Consider the following 18135-nt stretch of genomic DNA (forward strand, 5'->3'; position numbering starts at 1 on the left):
GCGACCTCAGAAATGCCAGTACTACGTCCGTATGAGACTTGGCAATTTGGAAGTTTGACGCCTGTATCAGGATGTAGTCTAAATAAGGGGCTACTGCTATGCCCCGCGGTCTTAGGACCGCTAGAAGCGACCCTAGAACCTTTGTAAAGATTCTTGGGGCTGTAGCTAATCCAAAGGGAAGAGCTACAAACTGGTAATGCCTGTCTAGAAAGGCAAACCTGAGAAACCGATGATGATCTTTGTGTATCGGAATGTGAAGATAAGCATCCTTTAGATCCACTGTAGTCATATATTGACCCTCCTGGATCATAGGCAGGATGGTACGGATAGTTTCCATCTTGAATGATGGAACCCTGAGGAATTTGTTTAAGATCTTTAGATCCAAAATTGGTCTGAAGGTTCCCTCTTTTTTGGGAACCACAAACAGATTTGAGTAAAAACCCTGTCCTTGTTCCTCTTTTGGAACTGGATGGATCACTCCCATAACTAGGAGGTCTCGTACACAGTGTAAGAATGCCTCTCTCTTTATCTGGTGTGCAGATAATTGTGAAAGGTGAAATCTCCCTTTTGGGGGAGAAGCTTTGAAGTCCAGAAGATATCCCTGGGATATAATTCCCAACGCCCAGGGATCCTGAACATCTCTTGCCCACGCCTGGGCGAAGAGTGAAAGTCTGCCCCCCACTAGATCCGTTACCGGATAGGGGGCCGTTCCTTCATGCTGTCTTACAGGCAGCAGCAGGTTTTTTAGCCTGCTTACCTTTGTTCCAGGTCTGGTTTGGCCTCCAGACCGCCTTGGACTGAGCAACAGTTCCCTCTTGTCTTGCATTAGAGGAGGTTGATGCCGCACCTGCCTTGAAGTTTCGAAAGGCACGAAAATTAGACTGTTTGGCCCTGGATTTGGACCTGTCCTGAGGAAGGGCATGACTTTTTCCTCCAGTGATATCAGCAATAATCTCCTTCAAACCAGGCCCGAATAAGGTCTGCCCCTTGAAGGGAATGTTAAGCAGCTTAGATTTGGAAGTCACGTCAGCTGACCATGATTTAAGCCATAGCGCCCTGCGCGCCTGTATAGCAAAACCAGAATTCTTAGCCGTTAGTTTAGTCAAATGAACAATGGCATCAGAAACAAAAGAATTGGCTAGCTTAAGTGCCCTAAGTTTGCCAAGTATGTCATCCAATGGAGTCGCTACCTGTAAGGCCTCTTCCAGAGACTCAAACCAGAACGCCGCAGCAGCAGTGACAGGGGCAATGCATGCAAGGGGCTGTAGGATAAAACCTTGTTGACAAAATATTTTCTTAAGGTAACCTTCTAATTTTTTATCCATTGGATCTGAAAAAGCACAACTGTCCTCGACAGGGATAGTAGTACGCTTTGCTAAAGTAGAAACTGCTCCCTCCACCTTAGGGACTGTCTGCCATAAGTCCCATGTGGTGGCGTCTATAGGAAACATTTTTCTAAAAATAGGAGGGGGAGAGAACGGCACACCTGGTCTATCCCATTCCTTAGTAATAATTTCTGTAAACCTTTTAGGTATTGGAAAAACATCAGTACACACCGGCACTGCATAGTATTTATCCAGTCTACACAATTTCTCTGGCACTGCAATTGTGTCACAGTCATTCAGAGCAGCTAAAACCTCCTTTAGTAACACGCGGAGGTGTTCAAGCTTAAATTTAAATGTAGCAACATCAGAATCAGGTATTTTTCCTGAGTCAGAAACATCACCCACAGACTGAAGTTCTCCTTCCTCAGCTTCAGCATATTGTGAGGCAGTATCAGACATGGTTCTTAAAGCGTCAGTATGCTCTGCATTTCGTCTAACTCCAGAGCTATCTCGCTTACCTCTAAGTTCAGGTAGTCTGGCTAATACCGCTGACAGTGTATTATCCATGACTGCCGCCATGTCTTGTAAAGTAAACGCTATAGGTGCCCTTGATGTACTTGGCGCCATTTGAGCGTGAGTCCCTTGAGCGGGAGTCAAAGGATCTGACACGTGGGGAGAGTTAGTCGGCATAACTTCCCCCTCGTCAGATTCCTCTGGTGATACATTTTTTAAAGACATAATATGATCTTTATTGCTTAAAGTGAAATCAGTACATTTGGTACACATTCTAAGAGGGGGTTCCACCATGGCTTTTAAACATAATGAACAAGGAGTTTCCTCTATGTCAGAAATGTTTATACAGACTAGCAATGAGACTAGCAAGCTTGGAAAACACTTTAATTCAAGTTAACAAGCAAATATAAAAAACTGTACTGTGCCTTTAAGAGAAACAAATGTTGTCAAAATTTGAAAAACAGTGAAAAAAGGCAGTTACACAAACGAAATTTTTACAGTGTATGTAATAGGCTAACAGAGCATTGCACCCACTTGCAAATGGATGATTAACCCCTTAGTTCAAAAAACGGATCAAAAAAACGACATAGACGTTTTTTAACAGTCACAGCAAACTGCCACAGCTCTACTGTGGCTCCTACCTTCCCCAATAAACGTTTTTAGGCTCTTTAGAGATGTCCTGTAGCATTCAGGGAACTTGTGAGGAAAACTGGATGTCTCAGTCTGTAATTTTAACTGCGCAAAAAAGCGCTAAAATAGGCCCCTCCCACTCATATTTCAACAGTGAAAGGCCTCAGGAAACTGTTTCTAGGCAAAAATAAAGCCAGCCATGTGGAAAACATTAGGCCCCCATAAGTTTTATCACCAAGCATATATAAAAAACGATTAAACATGCCAGCAAACGTTTTATATAGCATATATATAAGGGTATTACCCCTGAGAGTAAGCATGATACCAGTCGTTATTAAATCACTGTATTCAGGCTTAACTTATATTTATCAGGAATCAGCAGCATTTTCTAGCATTTCCAATCCTAGAAAAAATTATAACTGCACATACCTGATAGCAGAGTAAACTGCACGCCATTCTCCCTCTGAAGTTACCTCTCTCCTCAGACATATGTGAGAACAGCAATGGATCTTAGTTACAACCTGCTAAGATCATAGAAAACTCAGGCAGATTCTTCTTCTATCTCTGCCTGAGATAAAATAGCACAACTCCGGTACTATCTAAAATAACAAACTTTTGATTGAAGTAAATAAACTAACTATTTTTCACCATTCCCTCTTACTACCTCCATGCGCGTTGAGAGTTGCAAGAGAATGACTGGATATGGTAGTGAGGGGAGGAGCTATATAACAGCTCTGCTGTGGGTGTCCTCTTGCAACTTCCTGTTGGGAATGAGAATATCCCACAAGTAATGGATGATCCGTGGACTGGATACACCTTACAAGAGAAACAACAAGGGTATGTTTACTAAAATCTGAAATAAAATTAAAAGGGATTCATCTAGTGAAAAAAAAAATACTTTTGCAGTTGAGACTCTGATTGCTGGTAGTGAAACAATGTTAAACAGGTACTCACCTCAATAACTGAAGCAGGTGCTTGCTCAGTCATATAATGGATGGCATCCTGATCACCCAACCAATCAGAGCCCTTTACTGTGTCATAGAAGTGCCACCTCCAATTATCTTTTTCCATGTTACCTAAAGCTGCATTTATCCCACCCTATAAAGAAAGCCAAAAGAAAACAAGGAATTACTGTAAAATTGTATTCCCACATACATTTTTTATATTTTCTTTATTAGGGTTTTAGGAACAAACAAAAACACATATAATAATAAATAAATTGAAGTGACAATTGGGGACACGCCGGACCCCTGCTCCAGTAGACACAAAAAAGAGGTGTATGGACATGCAGGTCCAAAGCTAGTTTTTATCAGAAACATTAATGCTATTTATAGCGCTTCTATAATATCGGAAGGGAGCTTTGAAACGAACAATTTAATTAAAGAAAATTGATACATTACAGTCAAGTTGTGAATATCTGGGGAAAGCAGGTAAGGAGGGAGGGGGGTATAGTCCTCGTCCTGTCAACATGCCAAAGGGCATAATAAAGGGTGGGGGGGAGAGCATTGTCAGTTAGTTATTGGGTAGGGCATCTTGTGTTGTGAGGGATGGCTGCCAAAGAGTATTATACTTATCCTTCCAGTTAGCCCAAGTGAATTCAAATGTCAGATTTGTTAAGTGAGTGGAATGTCTTTTTCTATGGTGTGCAGGTATGCCATTGTGTTCAGGATTTCAGACTATTTTGGTGGGAATTCCTTTTTCCAGGACCTAGCAATGTTAGTTTTGATGGAGGAAACGAGGAATATGCATAATAGGCAGTGATGTTTAGGGAGGGTGTGTAAGCCTACATGAAGAAGGGCTATGGTTGGTGTTCTAGGTACAGAGATCTTCATTTTGGAGAGGGTTGAGAAACACAAATTCCATATGGGTTTGATTCTTGGGCACTTCCACCATATATGAAGCATGTCTCCTAGGAGGCCACAATGCCGCCAACAGAGAGGGGAAGCTCCCGGGAACATTTTGGATAATCTAGTGGGGACATAGTACCGATAAGAAATAACTTTATAGTATGTCTCAAACATTTATCTCTACACGCTCTGATTCAGTATTGACTGTCTATATATACCCAGCACTTGCACTTTATATATTCGGAGGACTGTTTCTATTTGTCTATATGTCTCAAACATTGTTATGCAGTGTAGTGTTTTCTTAGTTAGTGTGAGAGATTGTTGCCACGTATCCGATGGGATGTTGGTGTGTAGAAGGGTGTCCCATCTATGTAAGTGGGTTGCTAGTTCAGGAGGTATGGTGCCTTCTAACAAATTATAGTGTGTTGATAATGGTTTGGATAGCCTATGACCCCTGCGCCAGATGGACTCCCAAGGGGTAAGGGGATGAGAAGATTTGGGGACAAACCCCCAGCTTGTGAGAAAGCTTTTAATCCTAGTGAGTTAAAAATGGAGAAAGGGGGCAATACTAGTGAGGTTTTCTAGTTGGTCAAGCGTAATGAATCTGCCCTGGGAGGCTGTTGACCAAAAGTCTGATACTTGCTTAAAGCCTAAACAAGCCCAAGTGTTGGGGTGAGTTTCCGCCAAACCAGTAAGTAGGCCAGCTACGGAGGTAACGGGAGAGGGATGAGGCGCTGTTAGGTGGCAGTGATGGATCTTGTCCCAAATAGAAAGACATTTAATAATTATAGGGTTTGTAATTCCGAGAGTTTTGCAACTATGGGCTGGGGTCCAAATCAAATCTCTAAGGAGTATCTTGGAGGGGAGCGAGGCCTGTTCAATGTCTCTCCATTTATCATACGATTGGAGCCCCCCCTATTGGGATATATGCGTAAGCATTGCTCCCTCATAATACTTTACAATAGATGGGGAAGCCAAACTTCCTAGGTGGATAGGATATTGTAAGGTTCTGTGGGCAATTCTAGGAGGTTTTCCTTGCCAAATGAACTTTGTGAACTCGCTTTGAAATTGCAATAGAAGGGCACCCTAATCGGGAGGCATTTAAAAAGGTATGCGAGTTATGGGAGAAAAGACATTTTAAGGTATGTAATTCGACCCATCCAAGAAATGGATTTGTGGTTACATTTATGCTTCAAGGTTCTCAACTCTGCCAAAAGTGAAAAATAGTTATCTTTGACCATCTGAGGTACACTGTTAGACAGTTTAACCCCAAGGTGTGTAACTTGTTCGGTCGTCCAAGTAAAGTTACATTTATTTTTTAGATTAAGAATATAATCTTGGGAGTATCCCCACCAGTATATCTCAGTTTTCGATGAATTAATTTTATAAAAGGAAAGGTTATGCAAGGAATCAGTAAGAAACTGATTAAGGGGTACAAATATAGCACTCTGGAACGTGTGAAAAAGTGTAAAGAAATTTGTGTTAAAAAATAACTTTTATTAGATCATGTTAAAATCAGGGTTAACATACATATTAAAATACAAATTGGTCTACTACCATATAGCCATGAGATAGTGGCTATAACAACAACACAACCAAGTAAGTATTCGTGTTGAGTTAAATATAGAAATGACTACCAACGATTTCCTTGGAGGGTGATACTATTGATCTGCTAGGATATAGGGTCCTTTCAACAATGATATGAGGACAAAGGAATATGGTAAATGTTGTGTATTAGATGGAAGGGGAGAAAGTTATACTGTTACTCCAAGTAAGTTTGAGAAGAATAAATCAATGGAGCAATCAGTATAAAACCCCTAAATGTGAAATATTATATGTATATTTGTAGTTGTTAGGATTTAATAATATATTGTCCACTTGAGTGGTTTGATAATAAGTAAATAAATTATTCTCCAGTAGTCAGGAAAAACCTAACCGGCTGCCTTTGAGTATCTAGTATAAGTAGTGAGGTGATTCTATAACAGTCCTATGGTCAGGAAAAGCCTGACTCATTACCTTATTAGTACCGTGGATGGCAAAGTGATGTATAATTCAATAGTTATATAACCATCCAATAGTCAGGAAAAGCCTGACTGGTTACCTTATTAGTACCTGTGTTATAGACAATAATAGATGATATAATATCGTCCAGTGGTCAGGAAAAGCCTGACCTGTTACCTTATTAGTACCTGTAATTGAGGATAGATAGTCTGGAAAAGCTAACTAAATAGTAGATCATATATGATGGTCTTATAGAAAATTGGGAAAAGCCCAAATTGTATACCTTTTTATTACCATGAATTATTTAAATTATTACTATCAGAAGTGACTTTTTAACCATAAAAGAGCTTATGTTCGATCAATTCTCAGTTGAAAGGCTTCCATATAACTTTATGTTGTAGCTATTATAGTTATCCACCCACAAGGTTAGGATACGCCTGACCACTGTATTAATATCGTGATCCAATATGTTTAACAGAGACAGTATCTGTTTGCTATACTTATCCAATAACGTAGCGTAACTATATCAAGATTTGACCGCCTAGGCGGTTTAAATTCTAAAGTTTAACTAGTCATTTATATTATATAGTAGTACACCAATTATTTTTTAAAAACAACAAGAAGGGAAGGGGGATTGCCACTTGTTTATTCTTCTCAAACTTACTTGGAGTAATAGTATAACTTTCTCCCCTTCCATCTAATACACAACATTTACCATATTCCTTTGTCCTCATATCATTGTTGAAAGGACCCTATATCCTAGCAGATCAATAGTATCACCCTCCAAGGAAATCGTTGGTAGTCATTTCTATATTTAACTCAACACGAATACTAACTTGGTTGTGTTGTTGTTATAGCCACTATCTCATGGCTATATGGTAGTAGACCAATTTGTATTTTAATATGTATGTTAACCCTGATTTTAACATGATCTAATAAAAGTTATTTTTTAACACAAATTTCTTTACACTTTTTCACACGTTCCAGAGTGCTATATTTGTACCCCTTAATAAGTTTCTTACTGATTCCTTGCATAGTATATTATTTGGTACAAGCACCTACCCCTAACCAGATATTAATTATTTATATTTAAATCTATTGAGACTCACTCAACTCAATATCTAGTAGATTATAAGGGGAACGTCTAAACACATTTTTCAGTTCTGAGTAGTGCCATTGTTTCCACTCCTGTTAATAAAAGGAAAGGTTACGAAATGTCTCCAGAATCTCCAGGAGTCTAGGAATAGTGCGTGCTGGGCCAGAAGAAAATATGGTAATATTGTCCACAAATAATGCGACTTTGTGTTTTGTTCCAAATAGTGTGATCCCCTCCAGCCCCTCATCTGAGCGTACCTGTCTGGTACCGTTCGAGATCGGGAATGATAGCGATTGGAAGCCTAGTCCCCTGACTCTGGCTGATGGCATGGAGTAAAGGGCTTGGATAGCAAGACAAATTGCAGAAGGGAACTTAAAAGCCTTTAAAGTTTCCCAGAGGTAGGCCCATCTGACTCTGTCAAAAGCCTTCTCAGCATCTAAAGAGATAACTGAGAAAGGCTTGTTCATTCTGGATTTGCAGATTATGCTAATAAGACGCCTAGAATTGTCCGGGCCTTCACTATTATGGATGAATTCTACCTGATCAGGATTAATAAAGCTAGGTAGCAGCTTGCAAATACGATTCACTAGATGTTTAGAGTAGATTTTGACATCCACATTAATCAGGGAGATTGGCCTATAGTTGGAGCACAGAGTGGGGTCTTTATTTGGCTAAGGAATAGTGACAATGGTAGCCTCTAAGAATTCTTTTTTAAAGTTACCCTCTTCCCTTGCTAGACTAAAAAATCTGAGAAGCAAGGGGGACAACTCCTGTGAATATGTCTTATAGAAATGAGCAGGGAATCCATCCGGCCCAGGGACTTTAAAGGGTTTTCTAGTTCTTAATGATTTTTTTAATTTCCAGCAGAGTGAAGGGGGTAGTAAGCGTGTCTGGTTGTTCGGTCGTAAGATTCGGTTGGTTCAATGATTTAAGGAACTGTCGGATGTTGTGCGGTGAAGCGGGGTTATTGTTCTCCCCACTTTCAATGTTATACAGTTTTGAATACAAGTCTGCAAAGCAGTCTCCAATTAGTGAAGGCAGTCTAAGTGTTTTTTTGTTTTGTTGGATTTGAAGGATGCGAGAAGTGCTAGTCATATGGCGTTGTTTATTGGCCAACATAGTGCCAGCTTTATTACCCTTATGGTAAAATATTTAAGTTTTGTTAGATTATGCTGTGTTCTGCGCAGTTCTAATTGACTAATATGAGTTCTGATGGCAGTAATTTGCGCAGATGTGTCTTCTGTGATGTTGGTGCGGTTTGAAGTCTCTAGTTCTCCGAGTTTGCTATGTGCCTGGGCTAAAGTAAGTCCAGCAAGCCTTTTTAGGCGAGCCTGTTTGCGGATAATGTATTCTCTCACTACCGTTTTAACAGCCCCCCAGAGGATATCGTCTTTAGTCTGTGCATTGTCGTTTTCCTGAATAAGCTCAATGATGTCATGTCTCAACTCCTCCCTAAAAGGGATGTCCGACAAGATGTTACGGGGTAAACTCCAGCCAGTCCTGAGTTTAGGGCTATCAGTGGAGCGTATGTCAGCTAAAACTTGGGGCGCGATCCGATATACGGCGCAGGTTTCGGCGCAAGCGTGGAAACCTGCGCCGCCTGTAGTTTCAGCTCGCAACTTGAGCTATCACATATACAGCGCCGTCAGATGCTAAAGTGCCGTAAGTCTGACAAACTAGCGATGTCCAGAAATCTGTGTAAGTACAAATTTCTGGAGTCGCCAGTGACTTACGGCAGTTTAGAAACTGCCGCTGCATAAAAAAACTGACTAAGTTATAAAATCACCGTTACTGTCTAACACGCCTCCCAAAAATAGCCCGACGCGTATACCCCTCTATCCGCAATCCCCCCTCTCACTCCTATTAATAAATATATTAACCCCTAAACCGCCGCTCCCGGACCCCGCCGCCAGGTACATTAACTATATTACCCCCTAATATGATCCCCCTACACCGCCGCCACCTATTTAAACTATATTACCCCCTAATATGATCCCCCTACACCGCCGCCGCCACCTATTTAAACTATATTACCCCCTAATATGATCCCCCTACACCGCTGCCACCTATTTAAACTATATTACCCCCTAATATGATCCCCCTACACCGCCGCCACTTATTTAAACTATATTACCCCCTAATATGATCCCCCTACACCGCCGCCGCCACCTATTTAAACTATATTACCCCCTAATATGATCCCCCTACACCGCTGCCACCTATTTAAACTATATTACCCCCTAATATGATCCCCCTACACCGCCGCCACTTATTTAAACTATATTACCCCCTAATATGATCCCCCTACACCGCCGCCACCCATTTTAAACTATATTACCCCCTAATATGATCCCCCTACACCGCCGCCACCTATTTAAACTATATTACCCCCTAATATGATCCCCCTACACCGCCGCCACCTATTTAAACTATATTAACCCCTAATGTGAGCCCCCTACACCGCCGCCACCTATATTAACCCCTAAAATACTAAAATTTCCACTGTATTTAATTGTATTTTAGTTTATTTAATTAATGTATTGATAGTGTAGGTGTATTTGTAACTTAGGTTAGGATTTATTTTACAGGTAATTTGGTAATTATTTTAACTAGGTAGCTATTAAATAGTTATTAACTATTTAATAGCTATTGTACCTAGTTAAAATAAATACCAAGTTACCTGTAAAATAAATATAAACCCTAAAATAGCTACAATGTAATTATTAATTATATTGTAGCTATCTTAGGGTTTATTTTATAGGTAAGTATTTAGATTGAAATAGCAATAATTTAGTTAATATTATTAATATTATTTAGATTTATTTTAATAATAATTAAGTTAGGGGTGTTAGCGTTAGATAGGGTTAATATAGTTAATATATAATAACTATATTAATTATTAACTATATTAATATATATATAATAACTATATTAACTATATTAACCCTAATATAATTAGGGTTAACCCCTTAAGGACCAGCGACGTACCCTGTATGTCGCTGGCCTTTTTTTGGGACATGATTGTTTTATAGTGCGGTCTTTCCACCAGCATTGAGACTGCTCTATGCCACAAAGCCTGCTGGAGGGAGGGCATTAATAGCGTGTTCTTGCTAGACTTTTGCTGTTATGTCCTGAAAAACCCCTTAACGACCAGTGACATACAGGGTACATTGTGGTCATTAAGGGGTTAATATAGTTAATATAGGTGGCGGCGGTGTAGGGGGGTCAGATTAGGGGTTAATATATTTAATATAGGTGGCGGCGGTGTTGGGGGATTAGATTAGGGGGTAATACATTTATTATAGGTGGCGGCGGTGTAGGGGGATTAGATTACAGGTAAAAGAGCTGATTACTTTGTGACAATGCCCCGCAAAAGGCCCTTTTAAGGGCTGGTAAAAGAGATGATTACTTTGTGACGATGCCCCGCAAAAGGCCCTTTTAAGGGCTGGTAAAAGAGCTGATTACTTTGGGGCAATGCCCCGCAAAAGGCCCTTTTAAGGGTTGGTAATAGAGCTGGTTACTTTGGGGCAATGCCACGCAAAAAGCCCTTTTCAGGGCTATTTGTAATTTAGTTTAGGGTAGGGACATTTTAGTATTTTAGGGGGCAATACATTTATTATAGGTGATGGCGGTGTAGGGGGATTAGATTAGGGGGTAATATAGTTAAAATAGGTGGCGGCGGTGTAGGGGGATCACATTAGGGGGTTAGACATTTAATGTAGGTGGCAGCGGGGTCCGGGAGCGGCGGTTTAGGGGTTAAACACTTTATTAGGGATGCGGCGGGGGATCGCGGTTGACAGGTAGATAGACATTGCTCATGCGTTAGGTGTTAGGTTTTATTTTGCAGGCAGTTTAGGGAGTTACGGGGCTCCAATACACAGCGTAAGGCTTACTACGCCTGCATTTTGTGGCGAGGTGAAAATGGAGTAAGATTCCTCCATTTTCGCCACGTAAGTCCTTAAGCTGTTTATTGGATACCAAACTGCACTGGTTTGGTATACCTGTCTATGGGCCAAAAAACTACGGCCGAAGGCAGAAATATACGAGCGTAACTTCTAGGTTACACCGTATATAGGATACCAAACCAGCGCAAAATTTGGCATCGACGGCTTTTGCGGGCGACGCTGCATATCGGATCGAGCCCTTGATCGTGATCAAACCAAGGACAGAGAGAGATGTTAGTGCGAGAGACTGAATCTAAGGTTTCAGCTAGGCAGAATATATGGTCTAGCCTGGATTTTTTTTATGCGAATGGGAATAATAAGTGTAGTCTCTGTCTTTTGGGTGAAGGGATCTCCAAATGTCAAAATATCCATATTGAGACATGATGGTCCTGAAATGTGAAGAAAGGGGCTCAGACTGAGGGTTTTTTCTAGTTGGGGTCATTGTTTTGTGGTCAGCTTTACTGTCCCAAGTCATATTAAAGTCTCCTGCCAGGAAAACTCTACCCTGTCTGTATCGTTCCCCTAGCTGTAGAATTTTCCTTAGGTATGCAGGCTGGCGCGAATTAGGTAGGTAAATTGATATTAGCGTATGTAGCACATGATCAAATTTACATACTAAAAGTGTGTATCTGGCCTGAGGGTCTCTAATCACCTGAATTTGTTCAAATGCTTGTCTTTTATGTACTAGAATAGCTCTCCCTCTAGCTTTTTTAGTAAAAGGGAAGTGTTCTATGGTCATGTAAGTATGTGAGTGAAGTCTATGGGGAGCATCTAACTGCCAGTGAGTCTCCTGAAGGAACACCACATCTGGGTTATGATATTTAAGAGAGCGAGCTAAGAGACTGCGTTTGAAAGGTGAATTGAGGCCTCTAGTGTTATGAGTGAGGACTCTAAGCGATTCATTTATGGTTGTAATTATAAAACCTTAAAATGGGAGGGATTATGGGATTTGAAGTATAGTCGTCCTGAATAGGAAGCTTGGGTAGTCAGGGATGGGACTTAGGTCTGGGCAATGTATCAATAGGATGAGGTGCAAATAGTCCATCTAGGTGGAACCCTGGTGTGGGCTACCCTGTGTGTGTTGGAGGGGGGGAGGATTATTGCAGAGTAAGTGGGAGCCGAGATCACCAGCCCCGCTCCAGAAATAAAAAAGTCAATAGAAAAGAATAACATTAGTCAACTAAATGTATATGTCATAACAACATTAATTATCCAACACCAATGGTGACAAGGGACACCAAATATAAAAGTAACATTGGTAACCCTCCATCGAGGTAGTTCTGTCACAAATAACCCTGCTCCATATCAGAAAAACAGAAAAAAACTGTATAAACAGACAACCATGTCAACTTAACTTGTGTGTTGGAACTTCATCCTGTTGACCAGCACTTAGGGTGACTATCATCTCAGAGCCATCCTCCGCTATTCGTAGAGAGAAGTACACTCAATAGAGGGAATTTAAATAGATACTCAAACATGGCCCAAACTCAGGGCGGAAGAGTATGAGGCCAGGAAAGTTCTTGCATCTGTTGGGTTTTCAGTCTCTTTGGTCTTTAATCCTTGACAGACCATTCAGGTGCGTTTACACGTAATTTTGACTGTGTAGAAGGTGGGGCCCGTAAGACATCAGTTGAGAGGCCCCACTGTGTGAGGAGAATGTTACCTTGAGGTAAAGTAGAAACCATGTGCGTCTGGTTATCTTTTGTGATTATTAGTTTAGTTGGGTAGCCCCACCTATATTTTATGCCTGCCCTTTGTAGTGCCAAGGTAACCGGCTGGAAGTTAGAGTTGTAGCGTATGTGCCGACAAATCGGGCAATAGCTAGATATGACTGAACCTGCCGAAAGCTGCGGTTTTATGAAGGCAGCCTGCATCAGTTTGTCTTTGAATAGGAAGCTATGAAAGCAGACAATGACGTCTCTTGGCTTGTCTTGTGAGACTGTTCTCAGGCGCAGTGCTCTATGAGCCCTTTCCATGGTGGACGTCACGCCCTCGATAGGGCCCAATAGTTTGCTAAAAAGCGCCTTTAAATAACCCTGAAGGTTTGTTGGTTGGACTTCTTCCAGGACCCCTCGGAACCGGACATTATTTCTATGGACTCGATCCTCCACATCAGCTAGCTTGAATTTGAGCTGGTTTAGTTGTTCAGATAGGGCTTCTGAGTATGCCAGAAGGTTTGTCTGATCCGTGGCTACTCTCTCACCTATCTCAGAAATGTCTTTACGCAGCTCAGCGTGGCTTCTCTGGAATTCCTTTGTGATGGAACGTGTTTGTAGGGCAAGCATTTTTTTAAGAGTTGCTTCGGTAATGAAATGTTGGGATTAAGTAGAAAGGTGGAGATCAGATTGAGAGCCTTCTAGTGACTCTGAGTCGCTAAGGCCATCATTTGATCCCTCCTCGGGTTCTCTAGGTGGTTGAGTAAAATGGTCAAAGACAGTTATTTTAATGTTACCCGGGGTCTTCGGGTGCCTTCTGGAAGTATGAGGCATTTTCGGGTGAGGTATACAGATGGTGAGTACAGGCTTGTTGAGTATATTTGAGGTGGTATTTGGTTACCGTTTTAGTTGACAAAAAAGAAGTTAGCTATACAATTAGAGTACAATGAAAGTGGAGCAGGGCTGGGTGGCATCTCATGTTCGCTACCCTCCCATGGAAGCCAGTGGGGGTGGGCTAAAGACCTACCGCAAAGGGTCAAATAAGGCAGGCAAGCTAGAAGTAGATGGGGTTATAACAAGGTCAGATCTAAGTATTCAGTTTTTAGACTGTAGGGTAGTGTAAACCAACTTGTAGGCTGACACTTTCCCAAGGTTGCTATATATCGGGTAAGGCCTCAATGAGGGGGCAAGTACCAAGGAGACACCACAGAGTAAATCAAAGGGTAATTCCAATCAATATAACAATGTGATACATGTCTGTCTCAACTACATTGTGTGATCTCAAGAGTTGTTAAAGAGTGTGAGGTTTATAAAAAATGTTAATAAAGAACAGAGCTAGAACCCGTCTCCCACCTCAGGGAATAGAGGGATTCAAAACAGTTGGAAGGGAAAAAGAGAAGAGGAAGTGACCCACCTGCACAAGCCAGGCGGGAAAGGAGGAGGTGAGAGAAGGCCCAAACAGGAGAGGAGGGTTAGAGACAACCACAAAAGGGACAGATCTACATATTTCGCGAATCAAGTTAAACAACAATACAGTATATAGTTTACCCTGGTATTGACAATAGCAGACTATATAAGTTGGTAAATACAGTATCAGGCAAGGCTTTTATTATCACAATATACAGCGTGCAGGTGATACATGCAAGAACATGGGAGTCCTCCTCAAATGACCAGTTAACTCTGGAGCGCGTCCCACCAAAAGGGAACACAAGAGTGTGTCTGTGAAGTTAATATTGGAACTCTCAAAGTCTGAAATAGACCAAACGTTTCTGGTTTGTAGAGCAAAGTTCCTTTTGGTTGTGTGAATGAGGGGTCACAGGTAGTGAAAGTGATTTGAGATATTTGGGCAGGAAAATCCAGAGAACAAACTTTTATATTCTTAGGGGTCAGTGGGAAGCCTTTATAGATACCTATGACAAGGCACTGAAATATGGGCTTTGAGGTTGGGGTAAATCTGGCCTCAGGATTCCTGAAAGAGGGGTGTAAAATCCCTGGAGAATTATTAGGCCGTGTTGTGAACTATGTTGTGAGCTGTGTACTCACTATGATGGCTTATAAGCCCCCAATTTGCTTACCACACTGATCCATGGTATTGCCCAGACCGTAGTATGGGGTGGCTGTGCTTTATGAGGCCACCTGTGTGGTTGGGCCTGGTGTAGTGGAGGAGGCTTACCACGTGGTTTGGCAATCCCTCGACCAGGCCTCCGTGAAAAAACTGCTGCCGAATCTCTGCTGGTGCCTCAGGAGAGGAGCCCCGACAATCCGGAGGTGTCTAGAAGTTGAAATAGGAGAGGATGCTCTTTGCAGGCCAATGTGTCTGACCGCGTGGTCACGGGAGGGCCCGCCGAGGGCATATGGCGTCTGGAGTTAACGCTGGCGGGTGGAGACTGTTACGAGCTCCGGAGCGGAGCCCCAACCCTCCGGAGCTGGATCACAAGTCGCTTGAAGTGGTTTGAGGGCTAACGTTTGTGGGCCTTAGTGGCTGCTATCTGTGGGCCCTGTAAGTCCGGTCACCTTCTGTGTAGGCCGCGGCGCTTCCCAGCGCTGGAACTGAATGGCCTGATGAGAATTATCTCGGGATCACCACCACTGGCAATCTAACAGCTGCCTGGCTGTGTAAATTCAGCTCCCAGGCCCAATCCGCTTCAAAATGCCTATAATAGACGGTATAAGGCAAAGTCTGCATGGAGCTCCGTGCAAACACGTCTGTTCAGCTTGGCAGTTGGCTCCGCTCCCCCACAAAAATATATTTATAGTGATTAAATTGTACTCAGGTCTTTATATGGAAATTATTACATGTCTAGAACATTTGTTACTAAAATGTTGGTCACAGAATTTTATGTTTGGTGAATGAGCCAAAAAAGACAAAGCCCAAACCATGAGGTCAATCACAATCCATACGAAAATCGTATCTAATTATTTTTTCTACAAAATTCAGCTTTAAAGGAACAGTTTTTGCTAATACAGGTAGCCCTCAGTTTACGCCGGGGTTAGGTTCCAGAAGAAATGGTTGTAAATCGAAACCGTTGTAAATTGAAACCCAGTTTATAATGTAAGTCAATGGGAAGTGAGGGAGATAGGTTCCAGGCCCCTCTCAAAATTGTCATAAGTAACACCTAATACATTATTTTTAAAGCTTTGAAATGAAGACTTTAAATGCTAAACAGCATTATAAACCTAATAAAATAATCACACAACACAGACTTCACTTGCATTTTTCTGCAAACAGTTCTTTCTATGCATTCCAATCTGGACTAATTTATAGACAGGAAGATCTTATTCCTTTGAAATCTGCTCGATAGCTCAGGTCTGGTTAAACTGATTAATTTCAGCTTGCTTGGCTTTGCTGCAACACAAGCGGACAGCTCCACCTACTGGCTATTTTAATAAATGCACTGCTTCTCAATGCTTTTCAATAGCAGTCACATGACTGGAAAAAAAGGTTGTTATTCTGAAACAGTGTAAATTGAACCGTTGTAAAACGAGGGCCACCTGTACGTGTGTATTGGGGAAAAAGGTTCTGTGAAAGTTAAATACATTCGTGCGTATTTTCAAATTCGAATTTTATATCCCTTTAAAGGGACAAAAAACTTTCTATCTAGATTACGAGTTTTGCGTTAACAGGGGTGCGGTGCTAACGAGCAGTTTATGCTCACCGCTCACTTGCAGACAACGCTGGTATTACGGGTTTTTAGAAACCTGGCGTTAACCGCAGAAAAGTGAGCGAAGAGCAAAATTTAGCTCCACATCTCATCTCAATACCAGCGCTGCTTACGGTAGCGGTGAGCAGGTAAAACGTGCTCGTGCTCGATTTCCCCATAGGAATCAATGGGGGAGAGCCGGATGAAAAAAAACCTAACACCTGCAAAAAAGCAGCGTAAAGCTCCTAACGCAGCCCCATTGATTCCTATAGGGAAATACTTTTTATGTCTACACCTAACACCCTAACATGAACCCAGAGTCTAAACACCCCTAATCTTACACTTATTACCCCCTAATCTCCCCCCCCCCCGACATCGCCAACACCTGCATTATATTATTAACCCCTAATCTGCCGCTCCGGACACCGCCGCCACCTACATTATACTTATGAACCCCTAATCTGCTGCCCCCAACATCGCCAAACCCTACATTATATTTATTAAACCCTAATCTGCCACCCCCAATGTCGCCGCAACCTAACTACATTTATTAACCCCTAATCTGCCGCCCCCAACGTCGCCACCACTATAATAAAGTTACTAACCCCTAAATCTAAGTCTAACCCTAACCCCCCAACTTAAATTTAATTTAAATAAATCTAAATAAAATTAATACAATTCACTAAATTATTCCTATTTAAAACTAAATACTTACCTATAAAATAAACCCTAAGATAGCTACAATATAACTAATAGTTACATTGTAGCTATCTTAGGGTTTATTTTTATTTTACAGGCAACTTTGTATTTATTTTAACTAGGTACAATAGTTATTAAATAGTTATTAACTATTTAATAACTTCCTAGTTAAAATAAAGACAAATTTACCTGTAAAATAAAACCTTAACTAAGTTACAATTACACCTAACACTACACTATAATTAAATAAATTACCTAAACTAAATACAATTAATTACATTTTAAAAAAAATATCTAAAATACTAAATAAAAAAAAAAACTAAATTACAGAAAATAAAATAATTACAAGAATTTTAAACTAATTACACCTACTCTAATCCCCCTAACAAAATAAAAAAGCCCCCCAAAATAAAAAAAGCCCTACCCTACACTAAATTACAAATAGCCCTTAAAAGGGCCTTTTGCGGGGCATTGCCCCAAAGTAATCAGCTCTATTACCTGTAAAAAAAAATTACAAATACCCCCCCAACATTAAAACCCACCACCCACACAACCAACCCTACTCTAAAACCCACCCAATCCCCCCTTAAAAAAAGCTAACACTAACCCCTTGAAGATCACCCTACCGTGAGACGTCTTCACCCAACCGGGCAGAAGTGGTCCTCCAGACGGGCAGAAGTCTTCATCCAAGCCGGGCAGAAGTGGTCCTCCAGACGGTCAGAAGTCTTCATCCAGACGGCATCTTTTATCTTCATGCATCCGGCGCGGAGCGGGTCCATCTTCA

General features: G+C 41.3%; 1 protein-coding gene across 1 annotated transcript in view; it reads right to left on the minus strand.

The window, feature by feature from the left end:
* Nucleotides 1–18135, minus strand: part of LOC128660601 (succinate dehydrogenase [ubiquinone] flavoprotein subunit B, mitochondrial) — a 412312-nt gene that overhangs the window by 314068 nt on the left and 80109 nt on the right. Inside the window, exon 4 of the mRNA XM_053714527.1 lies at nt 3423–3566. Within this exon, the coding sequence (XP_053570502.1) occupies nt 3423–3566 (144 nt within the window). The remainder of the gene's footprint in view (nt 1–3422; nt 3567–18135) is intronic.

The sequence above is a fragment of the Bombina bombina genome, chromosome 5 (assembly GCF_027579735.1).
Source record: "Bombina bombina isolate aBomBom1 chromosome 5, aBomBom1.pri, whole genome shotgun sequence".
Classification (NCBI taxonomy): domain Eukaryota; kingdom Metazoa; phylum Chordata; class Amphibia; order Anura; family Bombinatoridae; genus Bombina; species Bombina bombina.